General features: G+C 42.8%; 1 protein-coding gene across 4 annotated transcripts in view; it reads left to right on the top strand.

Moving 5' to 3' along the window:
* pkn1b (protein kinase N1b) overlaps positions 1 to 16,775 on the top strand; it is a 36,107-nt gene extending 19,332 nt beyond the window's left edge. For all 4 annotated transcript variants that reach the window (XM_067478149.1, XM_067478148.1, XM_067478150.1 and 1 more), the window contains 21 exons: positions 2,062 to 2,362; positions 2,877 to 3,022; positions 3,108 to 3,228; positions 4,388 to 4,533; positions 5,098 to 5,311; positions 5,389 to 5,583; positions 6,032 to 6,141; positions 6,796 to 6,939; positions 7,048 to 7,123; positions 7,709 to 7,850; positions 8,410 to 8,500; positions 10,574 to 10,665; positions 11,027 to 11,099; positions 12,115 to 12,206; positions 12,295 to 12,471; positions 13,754 to 13,816; positions 13,906 to 13,982; positions 14,096 to 14,238; positions 14,551 to 14,658; positions 15,200 to 15,280; positions 15,669 to 16,775. In XM_067478149.1, coding sequence (XP_067334250.1) covers positions 2,062 to 2,362; positions 2,877 to 3,022; positions 3,108 to 3,228; positions 4,388 to 4,533; positions 5,098 to 5,311; positions 5,389 to 5,583; positions 6,032 to 6,141; positions 6,796 to 6,939; positions 7,048 to 7,123; positions 7,709 to 7,850; positions 8,410 to 8,500; positions 10,574 to 10,665; positions 11,027 to 11,099; positions 12,115 to 12,206; positions 12,295 to 12,471; positions 13,754 to 13,816; positions 13,906 to 13,982; positions 14,096 to 14,238; positions 14,551 to 14,658; positions 15,200 to 15,280; positions 15,669 to 15,872 — 2,796 coding nt within the window. In that variant the 3' untranslated portion in view covers positions 15,873 to 16,775. The remainder of the gene's footprint in view (positions 1 to 2,061; positions 2,363 to 2,876; positions 3,023 to 3,107; positions 3,229 to 4,387; positions 4,534 to 5,097; positions 5,312 to 5,388; positions 5,584 to 6,031; positions 6,142 to 6,795; positions 6,940 to 7,047; positions 7,124 to 7,708; positions 7,851 to 8,409; positions 8,501 to 10,573; positions 10,666 to 11,026; positions 11,100 to 12,114; positions 12,207 to 12,294; positions 12,472 to 13,753; positions 13,817 to 13,905; positions 13,983 to 14,095; positions 14,239 to 14,550; positions 14,659 to 15,199; positions 15,281 to 15,668) is intronic.
* Positions 16,776 to 17,986: the final 1,211 nt, after the last annotated feature.

The raw sequence follows: 17,986 nt of genomic DNA, 5'->3' as shown, positions 1-17,986 counted from the left end.
GTGGCCGTCAGCAGGGAGGGGGCGGCCCTCACCCTGTGTGTGTGTGTGTCTGTGTGTGTGTGTGAGGCGTCATAACCATAAATACGTGACATTTTTAGGCTGTCAAGTCCTTTTCAGTAGGTTAATGAAGAATGTGCATGGTTCTCTGTATGGAAACAGATGTAGGCAGTGAACACAATAACATTATCAACAGCTGTTCACCAGACAATAAACTGCCTTTGTGAAAGTTACACTGTCAGTTACAGCTGTGTTGACTATGGTGCTGCTGTGCTATTTTGTCCACTCTTGCTGTTAAACTCTTAAACTCTGCATTAGGAAACTGTAGGCTGAGATCTATTTTTATTGTGAATTAAAAAAAAAAAAATATATATATATATATATATATATATATATATATATATATATATATATATATATATATATATATATATATATATATATATATATATATATATATATATATATATATATATATATATATATATATATATATAATTTATTTATTTTTTAGCCTTTAAAACAGTAATTCATAACATAAAGCCACAGGATGTAACACTACAAAAAACGTATTCAAAACGTATTGTGTACACACAACTTATTGTGTGTCGACGTCTCCCGGGAAGTCTGACTCACAGCCGCACTGGCAGCAGTGCGTGACATATTCATTTCAAACAGTTTTTGAGCAAGGCTTGCTCTCTCTTTTTTTTTTGTCCTATTTTCCTTCTCTTTTTGTTTTCAGCATTTTTGTTTATTGTAATTTGATGGGGGAAGTGTAGCAGGTGGTAGAAGAGCATAGCAGAGCAACAAGAAGAAAACTGGGCTGAACAAAGGGGGCTGATTATGAGTCCAGTGTCAGTTGTTAATTTCTTTTTTCAACAATACTCATATGGGAACTAAAAGAAACAATGAACTTCTTCTACTCAATTTTATCATGTGTCAGTCTGCAACCTGGAGCAGTTTCTTCATGATTGGACACACTGCTACACTGGGTGACAACAGTCTGATGCCCTAAATGGCAGGTGTGAGACGTTCGGTCACTCCTCTTCATACGGGTCATACTAAAATCTTTCCTCAGATCCTTTCAATTGAAGTAATATCCACAGAGGCTTTAGGAGTGTGGAGAACATTTACTACATTTGATTACCCAAAGTTGAAGTCAAAAGATCCACTTAATGAGATGAACAGTGAGTAGTTTAATTTGCTTCATACACTTTTGCCCTGATGGACTTTAGATTTCATTGCCCACCACTTACATACATTTCGCCCTCTATTAACAGTATGAATGATGAAACTGTCTCATCTCAGTGATGAGACTGTTGTTTTACAGCGGAAAACCCACCGTTTTTGGATGATTGGAGATATATTATAAAATCTGGGTGAAAATCTATTTGTATGAACCTGCTTCTTGTCAAATTCACAAACCCTGCTGAGAGAACTTTCTATGAAGGTCTTTGCACTTCCGTCTTACATTTTTATACATGCAGTACATAGTCTGTGTGTGTGTGCATGTTTCTTTGTGACCCATCCAGGAGTAGACACAGAGACCCTCATTGATTTCAGCCTGTGTTAATGCCGTGCTAATCTGCTGTAATCTGGTTAGTGTTGATCAGCAGCAGAACCGATGTGAGCACTCAACTCTCTGCACACTTAAACACAGACCCCACAGTCTCAGCTCAGCCGGTTTCAGTCGCCCTCTTTGCTTTCATCCCACTGTGCTTCAGTGTCAGATCTGTGCAAGCTGCCACTCGCCAGCTTTGTGAACTTTACCAACCGGAGCTCTGCAGCTCTCAGCTGTAGAGATGAACCTGCTGAATCATTCACAAACGGCTGCAGGGTATCTGCAGATATCTGAAAACCTCACATCTTATACAGAGATTATTTTTGAAAACTCATCAATATTCATTTAATTTTGCTTTCACCAACTCACTCTTTAGTTAGTAGCAGTGAAAAAACATACCAGAGGACCTAAATGTTCTAAAAGGAACTCATGAACATTCAAACTACTTGATAAAAGCTTTGTCTCCCGGATCACCTCACCCTCCTCCTTGTCTCGTTCTTCAGGGGGATCCAGGTGGGCTCTCAGTGCTCCAGCAGCTCGGGCTGGACCAGAACTCCGACTTCTCAGACTCCAGCGTGCAGCAGCGCCTGGACGAGCACCGTGAGAGCGTCCGCAGGGAGATCCGCAGGGAGCTGAAGATAAAAGAGGGCGCGGAGAATCTGCGGAGGGCCACGACCGACAAGAGAAATGCCCAGCAGGTGGACTCACAGCTCCGCAGCTCCAAACGCAAGCTGGAGGCCCTCCAAGCTCAGCTGCAGGAGTTGGATGCACATATTGTGGTCAAGGGCTCAGATGACAATAAAGGTACAAAATTAGTAATGGAGATGTGAGACCATTCTCCTCTTCAAAATAATGGTAACACCATGAAGGTTCCCTCTTGAGTGACCAAGTTTGTTGCCACCATTATTCCATCTCTATGACTAGTAGGGTCAGTAAGGCAGAGTGGTCCATTTTGTCAGGTCTGTACATGCAAAACACTTAACAGAATGTCTTTCTGCAGAAAACAGAGTAACACACCAAGTGAACACATCTTATACACTAATAATCTAGCTTCTAATACGTCAGTGCTGCTACTGAAAATTGATTAACACAGATAAAAAAACTTTCTCACAGATAACACGACTGTTGTTTTGTTGCCGTATTCAACCACAACTTTCCCTAGTCTATTGTATGGGGGGTCCTGTTGGAGCCCCCACACTCCCCGCTGGGCTCTTTGTAAGCGGAGCACTTCCTGTACACGGGAGAACATGTGCTTTGTCTTTAGTCTTTAGCTTTGTGTGCTAACATTCCATTTTCTAATCCTTGTCCCCTAACCCAGATAACCCTAAGTCTCCAGGGTCGGTCAGTCAACCATCAGCCAATCAGGATCGCATCGCAGCTTTGGAGCGGCAGCTGAACATCGAGCTGAAGGTCAAACAGGGTGCAGAGAACATGATCCCAATCTATGCCAATGGAGGTACCAAGGTACTGAGCTCTCCGTTATAACCCTCATCCCTTAGTGCCCCTCTCTTTCTCCTTGTCTCCTCATGGTGTGTTGGTCTTTTCACAGGACAAGAAGCTCCTCCAGACGGCGCAGCAAATGCTGCAGGACAGCAAGACAAAGATTGACATCATTCGCATGCAGATCAGAAAGGCCATGCAGGCCACAGAGCAGTCTGAGGACAACCAAAGTACCTATTTACGCTTTTTATCCTCTTCCCCTGAATCCCCCTTTTATCTCACCTGCCGCTCTTTTAGCTTATACACACTGCATATTTTATGATGCGGGTGGTAATGGATCAATTGTTGCTTTAGAACGTTGGCATATACACATACACTAAGGCACATTACAGCCCTCTCACTCTCCCAGGTTAGAGCCTTATTGATGTTCCTGCATCCCCTTGATGTTACCCAACAACTAAAAGCCATGACTCATTTAACAGCGGTTAGAGAGGACAGATGCAGGGAGCCAGGAAGCAGGCGAGACTGAAAGGACTGAGTCAGGGATGATGACAGATTGAAGTAGAGGGACGGAAGGAATAAGAGATGAAAGAGAGCATAAGCAGAGCAGCAAACAGTGGCAAAGTGCAGGCTCGTGCTTCTCTTTTTTTTTTTAGTTCATTATTTGGTTTAAATGAACCACAACTTCACAGTTTTACTGTGGTTCACTCTTTTTGTGGAGAGTTTGTGGACGTAGCTTGGAGCTGCAGAAAAAGCTCCACAGGCCACTTCCTGCTCAGCACCAACTAACAGCTAGCCACTAGCTGGTGATGTAGGAGCTAAATATTTCCTGTCAGAAGTCCATGTTGGCTGATTTAAAATGGCAAGAGTTAGTATATCAACATAAAGTTTGACAGTCTTTCAGGGATTGTAGATCACACATTTTAAGGGAAACCTCCTTCTTTACACACAGCTATAAAAACAGCACAAGGTGGATCAGTACCGGTCAGTGAAGCGACACAGTTTGTAAAGAAATAGAAACTTAAAAAAGCTAAATTGTTTACACATTCATATTTCCCCTTCACGTTATGCACATGAGCTAGCTTTAAATTGAAATCAATAAAATGGACCTTTTTCCAGGTGGTCTACACTCCATGCGTTGTCTGTTCCTCGGGGAATCGGAACACAAGTGAAATCGCTGAAACATTTTAAATCCAAGTTTAAACAGAGTCATAATGCCAAATTACAAAGATACAATTCTAAAGTATAATCTCTTTTTTGCAAAAGTATGTAGACCCTTACATCTGGCTCCACATTGTTTTCAGGTGCACCAGACGTTCTGAAGTAACATATTATGTGCATGCTGTTTCTGTTCAGATGTTATTGACTAAAAGTGACATTGTGCCCCAGGCAAACCAGACCTGTGTGGGATGGAGCTGCGGGTGGAGGAGTTATGGCATCACTACCGGGTGGAGCACGCCATGGCTGAAGGAGCCAAGAACATGCTGCGGCTGCTGGGTGCAGGAAAGGTCCAAGACAAGAAGGCCATGGCGGAGGTCAGGTCCTAATAATTGATGTACCTGCTACATATTTTATTCATATGCTGCTGTATTTTTTAATTATTTATCTTATCAGTCATCACTGCACTATGATTTATTATTACTTTTTTTTATGTGATTCGTATTTTAACTACCTATTCAGTGTATGTGTTAGCACAGTGTCCCAACCCACTGTGCTAACACATGTTTTCATCGTCCCTCACTGAAGCAGTGTTTTTGTGTCTGTGTGAATACAGTCTAACCAGGCATCTGCAGGAAAACTTGTTCACTTGTTTTCAGACGGGAGTTAATTCAATTGTCTGATCATTTTGGATCATTTGTAGTTTGCTGCTGTTGAACTGAATTGTGTTTTAGTTGATTCAGGTTTTTTTTTTTTTTTTTTGTCTATTTAGGTTAATAAGGCTAAATACAGATCATTAACTGGCTGCTGAGTGTATTAGAGAAAATGTCACATTACGTTTGTTGCATGTAGCCCATCTTAATGTGCATAGGCGTTTTTTCTTTTTAGTGTTTCTCAAAGATCAACACTTTTTATTTGGAACTGTGATTAACACCCTGCAGGCTCAGTGTGGGCTGAGTGAGTCCTCCCAGCGTTTGGACCTGCTGAGATGCTCTCTAGAGCAGAGGCTGCTGGAGCTCCCAGAGGATCACCCCAAGGCCTGCCTCATCAAAGAGGAGCTGGTGCTGGCGTCGTCTTCAGCCTTTAGCTCCCGCCACAGCACCCCCTACGTCCACAACCAGTACAGCACCCTGAGCAAACCTTCACCGCTCACAGGTACAGTAGGGAGCACACAGAGACTCCCTTGTTTTCTTCTTTGTAGGATTTAACTGACTCTTACGTTCTCCTTCCAGGTACTCTCCAGGTGCACCTGTTAGGCTGTGTGGGACTGCTAGAGGTCATCCCAGGGAGGAGCAGAGGGACCCCAGTGGTTCTTCCGTCTCACTCTCCAGGAGATGGACGATCCTCCTTCAAACTGAGCGGCCTCTACAGCCGAAGCACCAGCAGCATGAGCCTAAAGATCCCCGGGAAAACCGACGAACTGTCCTGTGAGGGTTTCAAACTACTGAATATACTTGATGTATTTAAATGAGCACTGATGCTTTGATGCTAAAGCTGCATATGCATGTGCTTTTTTTTTAAGCACATTTTTTCAGTCAACATTAACTAATAGTTGTAATAAGGCAAATTTTTTATTTATTTGAAACATGGTAGACCAGGGGTCTCCAACACGTTGCTAATACAGCCTCCGCTAAAAGGATCAGAGAATACAGTTCGTACAAATGATGCATGATACGCACAACACAGCTTTACTTAGTAAACCTGCTCCAGTTCCCATGAATATTTGCAGATGTGGCTGCTGACTATTGACTAATGTATTAATTACTTGAAAACTTGATGATCCCAGGACTTCAGACCCCTGACTTACACAGTTCCAATGCTAGATATTTTATGATTTCCACAGTTAACACCAGCATCTCTGTATGTGTTTCCTAGCGGAGATAAGTGCAGTGCTGAAGCTGGAGAACACAGTGGTGGGTCAGACGGCCTGGAGAACAGGTGGAGAACAGGCCTGGGATCAGACCTTCACTGTGGAGCTGGAGAGGGTACGATACAGCAGGCGTAATTCAACGTTGTCCTCATAATTGAAGAATGATACACGACTCCTTCACTGATGTTGTTAAACAAACGCACGCATCCATTATTTCGAAATCTGCAGCTGAGTATATTGATCTGAAACTACATTACAGCATCTCTGCAGTTTCATGCTGAAGTGGACAAATACAAGTATTACTACCAAGATTGGTTTTTAGATTCACTAGTGAAAAATGCAACACTAGGACAAACTAAGACACAAGTGAATGTAACATGGATGAAATTAAAGGAACTGAGATGTGTAAGATTTAGATGCTAAGTGCATCAGTTTCATTAGTTGGCAGAATAAAAATGACTTGACTTTGCAGAGACTTACTTCCTGTAGATTACATAATAAAACACAGTAAGCAATGTTTATTTAAAGGGAAGAGACCAGTGGATAATGGAAACAGTCTGCGGGTTATTCCCCTGATACACGATAGAAGACATGGATAAATACTGTACACAGAGTTTCAGCAGCAACTGTAATTTCTAAGCCTTTAGTTAAATCCAACATGTAAAAATCGAATCCCGCAATGAACTGCAGACTTTAAAATCTAAGACATGGATGCAGCACTGGTAAACCAATCTTCCCGTTACGTTCCTGGTTTGTTTTTTGCGATTAGTCCCGGGAGATGGAGATAGCAGTGTACTGGAGAGATTACCGCTCCCTGTGTGCACTGAAGTACCTGAAGCTGGAAGAGTTCCTGGACAACCAGAGACATCAGGTCCAGCTGGAACTGGAGCCACAGGGTCTGCTGCTGGCTGAGGTACCGAGAACACACACAGGACACTTTCTAAACCGCTTGTAGGCTGCGTTTTCACGCAGACACCTCGTCAGACACACACTTGCTGTTTTGACACCGTTTCCTGTTCAGGTGACCTTCTTCAACCCAATGATCGAGAGAGGTCGACGACTCCAGAGGCAGAAGAAAGTTTTCTCTAAACAGCATGGTATGTTCACAGCTGCTCTCCTCATTTAATTCATTTGATCTGTTTCCCAGCCCAGTGTGCTCTTTAGCAAGGCACTGAAAATGCTCCTGACAAATGAATGTACGTCACAGTTAAAAGAATATATTACAAGCAAACGTATCGTCGAAACTGTTATTGTTAACTTATGTTTTGTACAAGTAATTCCCAGCCAATGTCTATTTCTGGTGTTTGGACAGATGCTAAAGAGAGTAATATTTTGCAAAGTGGTTTACACATTCTGTAGGGTCCAACGCCTGCTGTGTTTAAAGGCTTCACATGCCTGAGAGATGTGCTGCTGCACTTCAAGTGTTATTGGCTTTTGGTATTTTGTGGAGCTGGGATTAGAAACCTTTCCAGAAAAAGCTCAGGGGTTCATCTCATTAAAGCTACGTTAGCTGACAAATGATCCCGTTTCCTTTTCCTTTCACATACACTGATGGAGACGTAGTGATGGTCGCCGTTCTTACAGTGGTTACCCCGTTAGATTCTGCTGTTCCTAATCCAGGTCATGTGTTTGACAGTGATGCAGAGTGTGAAGCCCCCCGACTGTCGTCTTTTTGTCTTCAGGTAAAGCCTTCCTACGGGCCCGTCAGATGAACGTGGACATTGCCACCTGGGTCCGCCTGCTGAGGAACGCCATCCCCAGCGGGACCAATGCACCTGCCTACACAAGCAGCTTTCCAAGCAGCCCGCTCACACACAGCACAGGGTGTGTAACTCTCAGTCTGACTAGTTTCAAATACTTGTTCAGCTGAAATATACTTCAAACCTTCCTGTATTAATGGTAAGAGGTGCTGTTGAAGCCTCCTGTGACACAGACTCACAGACCAAAAGCTGACCCATTAGAACATTTCAATGATTTTTACTTGAAAACTGATAATGACTCGTACGTGAAGGGCTGTGCAGATTATGGCCTCTGAACTTTTGTTCATTTGATTTGTAGTTATTCAAAATATTTGGAGTTCATTTTATTTTTTGGACTAAATCCTGTTTTCTAAGTGTAGCTTGAAGGAGGAAGCTAGATAATTGAAACTTTTGACCCGTGGGCTTTCTTTATTCAATATCCAGAGGAAGATTTAGAGTCGATTGTTGAGATTACTGCTGGAACGTCCTTCCTTTTATTTGTGACGCCATTTTGACACGACAGGTCGAACAGCTTAGTCAACTTTTAAACCCTGTCTCTGGTTTAGTTTACACTTTCAAAGGGCTTTGATTTGTGCCACCGACTCAAAATCTGAGTTTTTCTTTGCTTCCGGTTTGTGTTACAGAGAAATCTCAGTGGAGAAGCTGAACCTGGACAGTGACTCTTCTCCCAAAGCTGAGATCAAGAGAGATGTTGTGGACGCACCCGCTCCCTCGGTGAGTGACGAAGAAAGAGGAAGGCAGTCACACGGTTTTCACATCAGAGAACGATGGCCGTCTTAACACTATCGCGTTACTATTTTTCTCCCTTCCTACCTGCAGCCTTTGGCTAGAAAACAGTGGTCTACAGTCAAAGGCTGTCTGGCTGTGAGCTGCAGTGAAACCTAAGACAGGAAATGGCGAGGGACTGACAGAAAGGTCAAGCTGGATAATGAAAGAAATGGAGAAGTGAAAATTCAGGGAGACAGCTTTAATGAGACATAATTGAATGTGGGGAGCTTTAATTAGATCGAGGCTAAATCTGTGTTAGTTTACCAGCGTGAACACAATCAGCAGAGAGTGATAATGTGGAAGAGCAGAAAAGAGAGGTGGCACAAAGAGGAGACGAGGACGTCGAGAGACAAAAAGAAAACGGTTTATTTCCTACAGGTGTGAATGTTTATACGTTCCCCACTGCGTTTTTGTTACATCACACTAATAGTTTTTCAGTGTCAGATTTGTTATTGTGATCACATTTTTCATTTTCATCATTGATTTCATCGGTTCCAGCGTTCAGTCGACTCCTTTCTTATTATTTTAGTTTATTATAGTGTCAGTTCTGATTCTGCATCTCAACCATTAAGGTCCCGTTTGTTGTGTAACTGGAGCTGGTCGTCCTGTTCAGCCGCTTGCTGTACCTGATACACTTACCTCATTTTCACTTGGCTCCATCCATTAGTTATTTAGTAGTAGCTGCACAGTAGCGATCCATTATTAGGTTTATTTCATTTTAGTTTTCCGTTTTTCTTTTTCCGTTGTCAAAGCAGTAATTGTGGTTTTAGAGTACAGTGATTATCGTGATCCATACTACGCTCTTTATTTAAATTTGGAGAAAGACATTTAAAGTTCTGACCATCACAAAATAAAATGTAGGGTTTGAAAACTGAATATATGTCCGAACATTGAGCCTTGAGAAACAACAGTAACTGATTATATAGTAACTTCAAGAAAGAGACATTGAGACTAAGTCTAATTTTATCATGTACTGTATGTTCCTTTAAATTATATTTAGTACATTCTGAATCATTTAATCATGTTATGGGTTTTGTGCTGTACGCTTCTGTTAAGTGATGATTCATTTTCATCATGCCAATAAAACAGATTTGAATAGTAGAGACCAGAGCGGCAGACAGTCACAGAATGAGACAAATACAGAGTCAGAGGAGGAGACGGCCTGTGGCAGATGGCGTGTTCAACCGGCTCCAAGAATTATGGGATTAGTTACTCTGATGCTTTTAGAGAACTAATTAACAGTGAGGGAGGGCGGGAAGAGGGGATCAGCAAGGCGGGAGATCTGGCAACCGATTTTGAAGGTCATTACAGATGTTGGGTTTTATCCTCATTCCTCCATCAATTTCTGTTACACCAATGTTATTATTTTTCCTCTGCTGACCTTTGCAACATAAAGACAGACAGAAGTGTTGTGTAAAAGACAAGTAATATATTTTCTGGTAGAAAAAAGTACTCATGTCTACTAGTAGAAGAATCACTATTCTGCATTTAAAGTGTTACTTAAGTCAAAGTACTGGTGTGAAAAATAGTGCGAGCAGCCTTTCTCAAATTCTTTCTTCAGTTTCAACATTTGATGTGTTTTTTTTTTTTGTTCTGTTTTTAATCAAAAACAGGTTTCAAAAATGTGTTTTTATTTAAATAACACAGCATCCCAACCTTTTCTGAAACGGTTGAAAATTGTTAACCTGCCCCACAAACCCTCTAGAACGTGGTGGAACATGTCAGCGGGTTTATCCTGATATAGACCTTCTCTTTCAAAAGGTCTGCACTTTTCTACCTTATCCGTTCTCGAAGCGCTTGACAGTTGCTTCCATTTGTTCCTTCACACACACACACACCAATAACAGTAGCTGCATTGCTCCTTTGTAAATGCTGGAAAATGTACTGAACATTTCAGATTCAAATATCAAATCTCTTATTCTCGTGGCATCTTCAGGTGTTTCATCACATACTAATTATCCTGAACTCTTCCTCACATCTTCATTTTTTCCTCTCCTCCGTCTCTGTGGCATTTCACAGGAACAGATGCCGGTCATCGAGCCCCCTCCCACGCCGGATGCTCCTGTTCAGGAGAAGCCCAGCAGATCGCACTCACGTAACTCCTTACGCAGGTGCAGACACAGCCCAGCACCTTCACATGCACGTAGAAACCACACCTGAGCACATCTTCTTTGCCAACACAGCTTGAAACCAGAAACACTCCCCCACTCGCAATATGGTCCACTGTTAAAGCCTCTTTTTTTAACACCTGCTTGTAAAGCGAGCTAGTCAACGGGAAATACGTGACTGGATGCCAAAGCATCGAATAAGCACTATAAGACGTTTGTTGGGTCACTCTATGGGCTCTGTTGTAAATTGAAAAGCACCATAGTGGAACTTGTGTGTTCTCCAGTGTTGTGCGTATACATGACAGCATGCTGTGCTACCATATGTTGCCCACTGCCTATGATCTGCCTAAAATCTCTCTTGCAGGCCCAGCAGAGGCCCTCTCTCCCTGCAGGACTTCAAGCTGATGGCAGTGCTGGGCAGGGGCCACTTTGGGAAGGTGCTGATGCTTCATTTTCCTTCACAGGAAGACTCTGTTCCATACGCTGCTAATTTAAATGTTCTTTTTGTCCAGTAATAATTTCCTAACTCTTTAGAGCAAGATATTTAAAGCCACGTGACTCAGTATTTGTATTTTAACAACAGATAAAAGTGCTGTGTGCAATGTGAAGAGGTGAATTATTACCTGACGCTGAACTTCTTTACTATTTCAGTTGACTGTCACAATGTGCAGCATTTTTAGCAAATGCACATTATTTTGGAAAAAAAACCGCACATGCTCAGCAGCAAACAGTTTAACAAGCTGGTGAACACAAAGAGCTAAGGGGGCAGTGGCTGGTGGAGACCACAAACTGAGCTAAACATGGGTTTGCTACTAGCAGTCCTGTTTTGTAGTGTTTGAACACCAGACCGGATGGAAATAACTAATAATCACATTTTTTGTTCGTTGTTTAAAGGATGCTTTAGGCTGTGGATCTTTTCTGTCTCGCCTTGTTAACAAATATTACAAACAGACCAAAACTATTACTGTTATCTTGATATCTTGTTCCTCCGTGGCACAATGGTCTTTTGTTGTCCAAAATACTCACTCGAATGTTTTTTGTTTTTTTTTAAAAAAAGTCCCCACTGAACCCGGACATTTATTCAGGGTCTGTACTGAAGCTTAACTCTGAAGCACTTTATCTGTTTGAATGTAACCTCCATTTTATTCTTACATTTCACTGAGGCCTTTTTGCTTCATTACATTTGTCTGAGAGCTACAGTTACTTCTCAGATTTCTAAGTTAAGATAATTCTGTGTCTTCAGCTAAATTTTTTTACTTAAGTAAAAGTTCCAAGTACTTATTCTACCACTGAGCACAGGCCGAGTGGGAAGTGGAGAAAAGTAGAAGAGCTGTGACAGACTGATGGATTGTTGCTTTCTCTTTTGGTATTTGTTGGTGTTATTTCCATTCATCTTTAATTTAACTCCAAACTATAAAACTAGTTTAATAAAGACTTTGTTGGACTCTTCAGGTGTTGCTGTCTGAGTATAAAAAGACCGGAGACCTTTACGCCATAAAAGCCCTGAAGAAAGGAGACATTGTCGCACGGGACGAAGTAGAAAGGTAGCACAGCGCTCTGCTGCACAACAGCAGCTCATTCACCTCCTGATTGCAACACACACACACACACGTGTCCTCTGTCTGTCCACAGTCTGATGTGTGAGAAGCGGATCTTTGAGACAGTCAACGGCTCCCATCACCCCTTCCTGGTCAACCTGTTTGCGTGCTTCCAGACGCCGGAACACGTGTGCTTTGTGATGGAGTACACGGCGGGAGGAGACCTCATGATGCACATTCATGCCGACGTGTTTTCTGAGCCACGTGCTGTGTGAGTTCTGCTGTTGTACTGTGTGTGTGTCTGTTCGCATATGGACAGGGTTCAGTACTGTTTACTGGAAGAACAGTTAGTGCTCATGTTGTTGTCCTCACAAGCACAACGGTTACATTTAGGTTGAGTAAGATCAAAAATGCTGTTTGGGTGCAAAAACATTGTGCATCCATGCAAAATGTTTTAAGTCATTTCTAGTTTTCTCTCTCCTCGTTAAAACACAAAGACCGGTAGACGGCTAGTTCACTATTTGAATGGGGGTGATTGGGCTGATGCAGCAGCACTACTGCCACCATGTGTTCGGTCACGAATATCTCAGAGTTTCTACAAAGCCCCACTTTCCCCAGACGCACCACAAACCTTGTCAGGTTTAAACACTCACTCATAACACGATGTGTTTGGGAGAAGCTCAGCTTTAGTCTGGATGCAGAGACAAAACACAGACGAGGGTGTTTGCAGAGTTGGCCAGGTGGATGTAGACGCCATCCAAGGATTCATTGTGTGACACTGAGCACTCTGTGTCACACACTCATCTTACACAGGGACAGATAATAATTCTGTTCATTTCTATCAAAAGTGAGGATCTGCAGTTGCCACCGAATGGCACGTTTAGAAAGCCATGAGACACAGACACAGAGACAGAGACAGACACAGAGACAGAGACAGACACAGAGACAGACACAGAGACAGAGACACAGACACAGACACATAGACAGACACAGAGACAGACACAGAGACAGACACAGACACAGAGACAGACACAGAGACAGAGACACAGAGACAGACACAGAGACAGAGACAGACACAGAGACAGACACAGAGACAGACACAGAGACAGACACAGACAGAGACAGACACAGAGACAGACACAGACACACAGACAGAGACAGACACAGAGACACAGAGACAGACAGAGACAGACAGAGACAGACAGAGACAGACACAGAGACAGACATAGACACAGACACAGACACAGACACAGAGACAGACACAGACACAGACACAGAGACAGAGACAGACATAGACACAGACACATAGACAAACACAGAGACAGACACAGAGACAGACACAGACACAGACACACCCCGTCACAGCTCAGCAGCTTTGCAAACTTAAACCAAAAACAGGAAGCTTTCTTTGCTGTCTCTGTCTGGACACTGGAAAAGCTCAGCAGATATCTGTGAGAGATCAGGATTTGAAGATGATCTTTGTGAAATGGGGGAAGAGGTTTGCAAGAAAAATATACCAGTGACACGAACGTTGGGTATGTTTCATCATCCAGGTTCTATTCAGCCTGTGTGGTCTTGGGTCTGCAGTTTCTTCACGACCATAAGATTGTATATCGGTGAGTATCTGGATTGTTTTCATCTTTTCTCTCCACATGTGACAAATACCCTTAATATTCATCGTGAATTTGTCAACTTCCCCCCACAGAGATCTGAAACTGGACAACCTGCTGCTCGACACCGAGGGGTATGTGAAGATAGCAGACTTTGGCCTCTGCAAAGAAGGTGAGGGTCTATTACTTACTGACCATAATGCAACTTTACGCTGGATCATGTGTTTTTTCCTTTTAATTCACCAAACGATAATGGCTCTGCTCTGCTGTCTCCGTCTCAATAAGGCATGGGTTACGGGGACAGGACCAGTACGTTCTGTGGGACCCCGGAGTTTTTGGCCCCAGAGGTTCTCACAGATACGTCGTACACGAGAGCAGTGGACTGGTGGGGGCTCGGGGTGCTCATCTATGAGATGCTGGTGGGAGAGGTGAGATGACACACATCAAAGATGTTAGAATGCCAGCTGAAAAAAACCCCCAAATATTGGCATGAGAAAATCTAAAACACTTAATTCACAAACCACAAACCTTGTAGCCCCAATGTACTGTGTGTGTTTTCATACTCATCTGTTGGAAAGTGTCTGTTTATTTCATGAGGATGTAAAAGTAGGACTCGCATGTAGTTCAGAAGAAGGGAGCTGTGTGTATTTTATGGAGATGATGTTTATGCCGAGGCAGCACTGGTCCACAACCAGGTGGTGTTAATGTTGTGGCTGATCGGTGTAACGTCTTTCTTTCAGTCTCCATTCCCAGGCGATGATGAGGAGGAGGTTTTCGACAGCATAGTAAATGACGAAGTGCGGTACCCGCGGTTCCTCTCGACCGAGGCCATTGGCATCATGAGACGGGTGAGACTCACTTCTGCTTCTCGTGGACTTTAACCTTTATTTTATTTACTTCTGTTTTTTTTTTTGGATAGATTGGAAATGAGCAGCTTATACGTCAGCTCTGTGTTAAAGAAAGTACTAATACTAAAGTGAGAAAACACACCATCATGTGTGTTTCATACAATACTGTAATCAGTATTTTTCGCGTGTCACCTTCACTGTACTTGGTCTAAACCTCAAAATTAAAAACTAATTACATAAATGAAAACAAAAGGAAACTCAACAAACCCTGATATGATGAAGCTGGAACAAATATCTACGGTAAAAATGACCAAAACAAACCAAAAAGTTTCTGTGATTTTTCTGTTGAATAGCTAATTGGTTCATCTCTAATCTAAAATCAAACTTGATATTTATAAACTCAAATCTCTTTAGTCTAAATGTATAATCCAATCTGTTGTAATAAAGTAAAAAGTAAATATTCCCTTTTCAAATGTAATGGAGTAAAAGTTTGTACTTTGTTAAAGTTTGGTGTCAAACACCTTCTGTTTGTGTGTTGCAGCTGCTGAGGAGGAATCCTGAAAGACGTCTGGGCTCCAGTGATAAGGATGCAGAGGACATCAAAAAGCAACCGTTCTTCAGGGTGAGAGTCGACACAGACTGTGTGTGATGTTGGTGACGTAAACCAACAGCCAGGAGTTTGTACGAGCAACATGATCGTTTGTCCAGTTCACTCTGACCATGGAAAGATCTTCTCCTAAAGTCCTCATCTAATTAGCTCTCACACACAAAGGATGAGTCTAAGATTTGTTCTGTGTTGAGTTGCAGTGATAGGAAAGCAACAGAAAATGGTGATTTAAAAAGAAAAAGACCCCAAAAACCAGTCTGACTCACTTTTCTTCAGCACAAACAAACATTTCAAGTGTCTTTTGGTTTAATGAAGCACAGTTCTATTGCCAATATGATAATGGGTGAAAACCGTGTAAAAGATTTTCGTAATACTAATAATTTCAACCCCCCCCCTCATTTAGGGTATGGACTGGGAGGCTCTCCTTCAGAGGAAAGTCCTACCACCGTTTGTCCCAACCGTCGGAGGAAAAGAAGACGTCAGCAACTTCGACCAGGAGTTCACCGCTGAGCATCCCACCCTCACTCCACCCCGCGAGCCCCGCACCCTCTCCCGTAAAGAGCAGGACTACTTCAAGGACTTCGAATACGTCTCCGACCTCTGCTGAGGGGCCCAGTGCCAGGCACAGGTGCTGAATGGAGACTGAGCGTGACAAGTTGACTCTGTGTGAGGCAGAGAGGAACACGATGATGATGATGATGAGGAGGAGGAGGAGGAGGAGGATTCCTCCTCTCTCTGCGTTTGACAGGTTAAAAAAAAAACTGGTCGGGCCGAGTCCGATCGCTACCATCTGCAGACCTGCTTCCTGCAGAGAGATAATGACACACGATGTTCCAGGTTCTGTAACAAATGGTGCGAGAACTTCTACGAGTGAAACGTGATTATTCTGACCAGAGGCAGTTTGTCTTCCTCTTCTCACTCCCATCTCCATTATCTCTCTGCTGTTTGTTGCTGCTGAGTGTGTGTTTCACTGTGTCCCCGCCTCAGTTGTGAGTGTAGCGCCTGTCCGTGACCACCTGGTGGAGCCAGAGGAGGGAGAGACTCCTGCTCAGAGGACAGGGCAGGACACTTATTCCTGCTGTCTCACTTTGTTTGGTTTTTTACTACACTTTTTCAGTTGCAAACAGCGTTTTACTTTTGGACATTTAGATATTTTTCCTCATCTGTTTCCTCCTCTGTCTGTTTCTGGTGATCGAACTGTGACACAGTAAAAGATGTGAACCTTACTGTCGTTGAATCTGTGTCTACATGTCTTCCTGTGGCTGTGTGGACACATTTTGTCCCGTCAAAGGTTCTATTTGAGGATTAGAACTGGCCTTTAGTAATAGGTTGGGATTTAAATCCATTACAAGCAAAACTCCAGCACTCAAATTCCAGAAATATTAACAATGCTGAATTTAAATGTTGCATCTGGTTTTAATGTTGTTTCCAACCTGGAGACTAAAGACAAATTTCCTGTTGTTCATGGCACCTTTCTAAATACTGAATAAATTCCCCTCTCTGTGTTTTCTTACAGTCCCTAAATGAAGCTGTGAGACATTTAGCAGAGAAATAGTTGAACTGTCCTTTGAGACCTTTGTGCTTTATCTAAAAGGTTTATCATATTTTTATTGTAAGAATAACCAGTAAATACAGCCTCATGTAGCAGACGGTTTATCCTGTGGGTTCGTTACGATGCCCTTCCTGACACAACCCTCCCCGATTTCTACCGTGCTTGGACCGGCGCTGCACGGCTGTTGGGGGCTGTTGGGGCCTTGGTGTCTTGCCCAGAGACACTTCGGCACGAACCTCCAACCCTCTGCTCTGTCGGCCGCTCCACCCACTGATCCACTGCCGCCCCAGCCGAATGTAGCAGACATTTTACCTCTGAAGTGTTGTGCAGTAGAAGAATAAAGTAGCATCAACTTGAGTCCCGACAGCCGTTGAATCTAAGGAACATCGTACTGAATATGTTAAATATGTATTCAGGTTATTATTAAAATAATTTATACAGTAAGTTTGTAAAATGTTTGTTTTAGGTTGAAAAAATTAAATTATGACAAATTTTACAAAAAAGAAAATTCTCCCTCTGAGCTAATGTTAGAACCCTCAGTGGTCTTTGTTAGGATTCTCTCGTTTATCGAACCAGCTGCGTTAACTTTAAAATGTCCAACTTTTTTCAAATAATTTTAATAGACATATGCTCGGAGGCTCCATGAATGTGGAGAAGTGCAGTGGAAGCCTCCTGTTGCACCACCGGCAGCATTTCGAGCGAGGCTCGGCCTACTGACCAATCAGAGAAAAGCAACAGTTTTTTCATAATTTCCACTTGTAGCATGATTGAATTCATAACTACAATTTCCTGATGTGCTGTGCAGCGTGTGCTGAAACAAAACGAGCGAAGACCGAACCAGCACAGAACAGCAGTCAGCTGTACTGCTCATGGCAATTTCCACACACACACACAGGTCAGTGAACTCATCATGTGTGATCTCTCTGAGTGCTCAGATGTTGCAGAACAGACGGGTAAATGCCCATATGAGGGTTTAAGTGTTTAATTTTCTACAGCACTTTGGTAAAAGCAAAGTTCCATCTCTGAGTAACAGCAGGTAGGACGTTGGTGCACGGGGTGGTGCAGAGCCGGGTGGTGCAGAGCCGGGCTGTGGGCCCTAAAAGGCCTGAAGGATTTAATTGGGAATGAAACTGGACATTAAAAAGATAAATACTCCAGTATGTTTAGAC

This window comes from Channa argus, chromosome 15 (genome assembly GCF_033026475.1).
Source record: "Channa argus isolate prfri chromosome 15, Channa argus male v1.0, whole genome shotgun sequence".
Lineage (NCBI taxonomy): Eukaryota > Metazoa > Chordata > Actinopteri > Anabantiformes > Channidae > Channa > Channa argus.
Note: the sequence above shows the minus strand (reverse complement) of the source record. Positions and strands in the feature narration are given on the sequence as shown.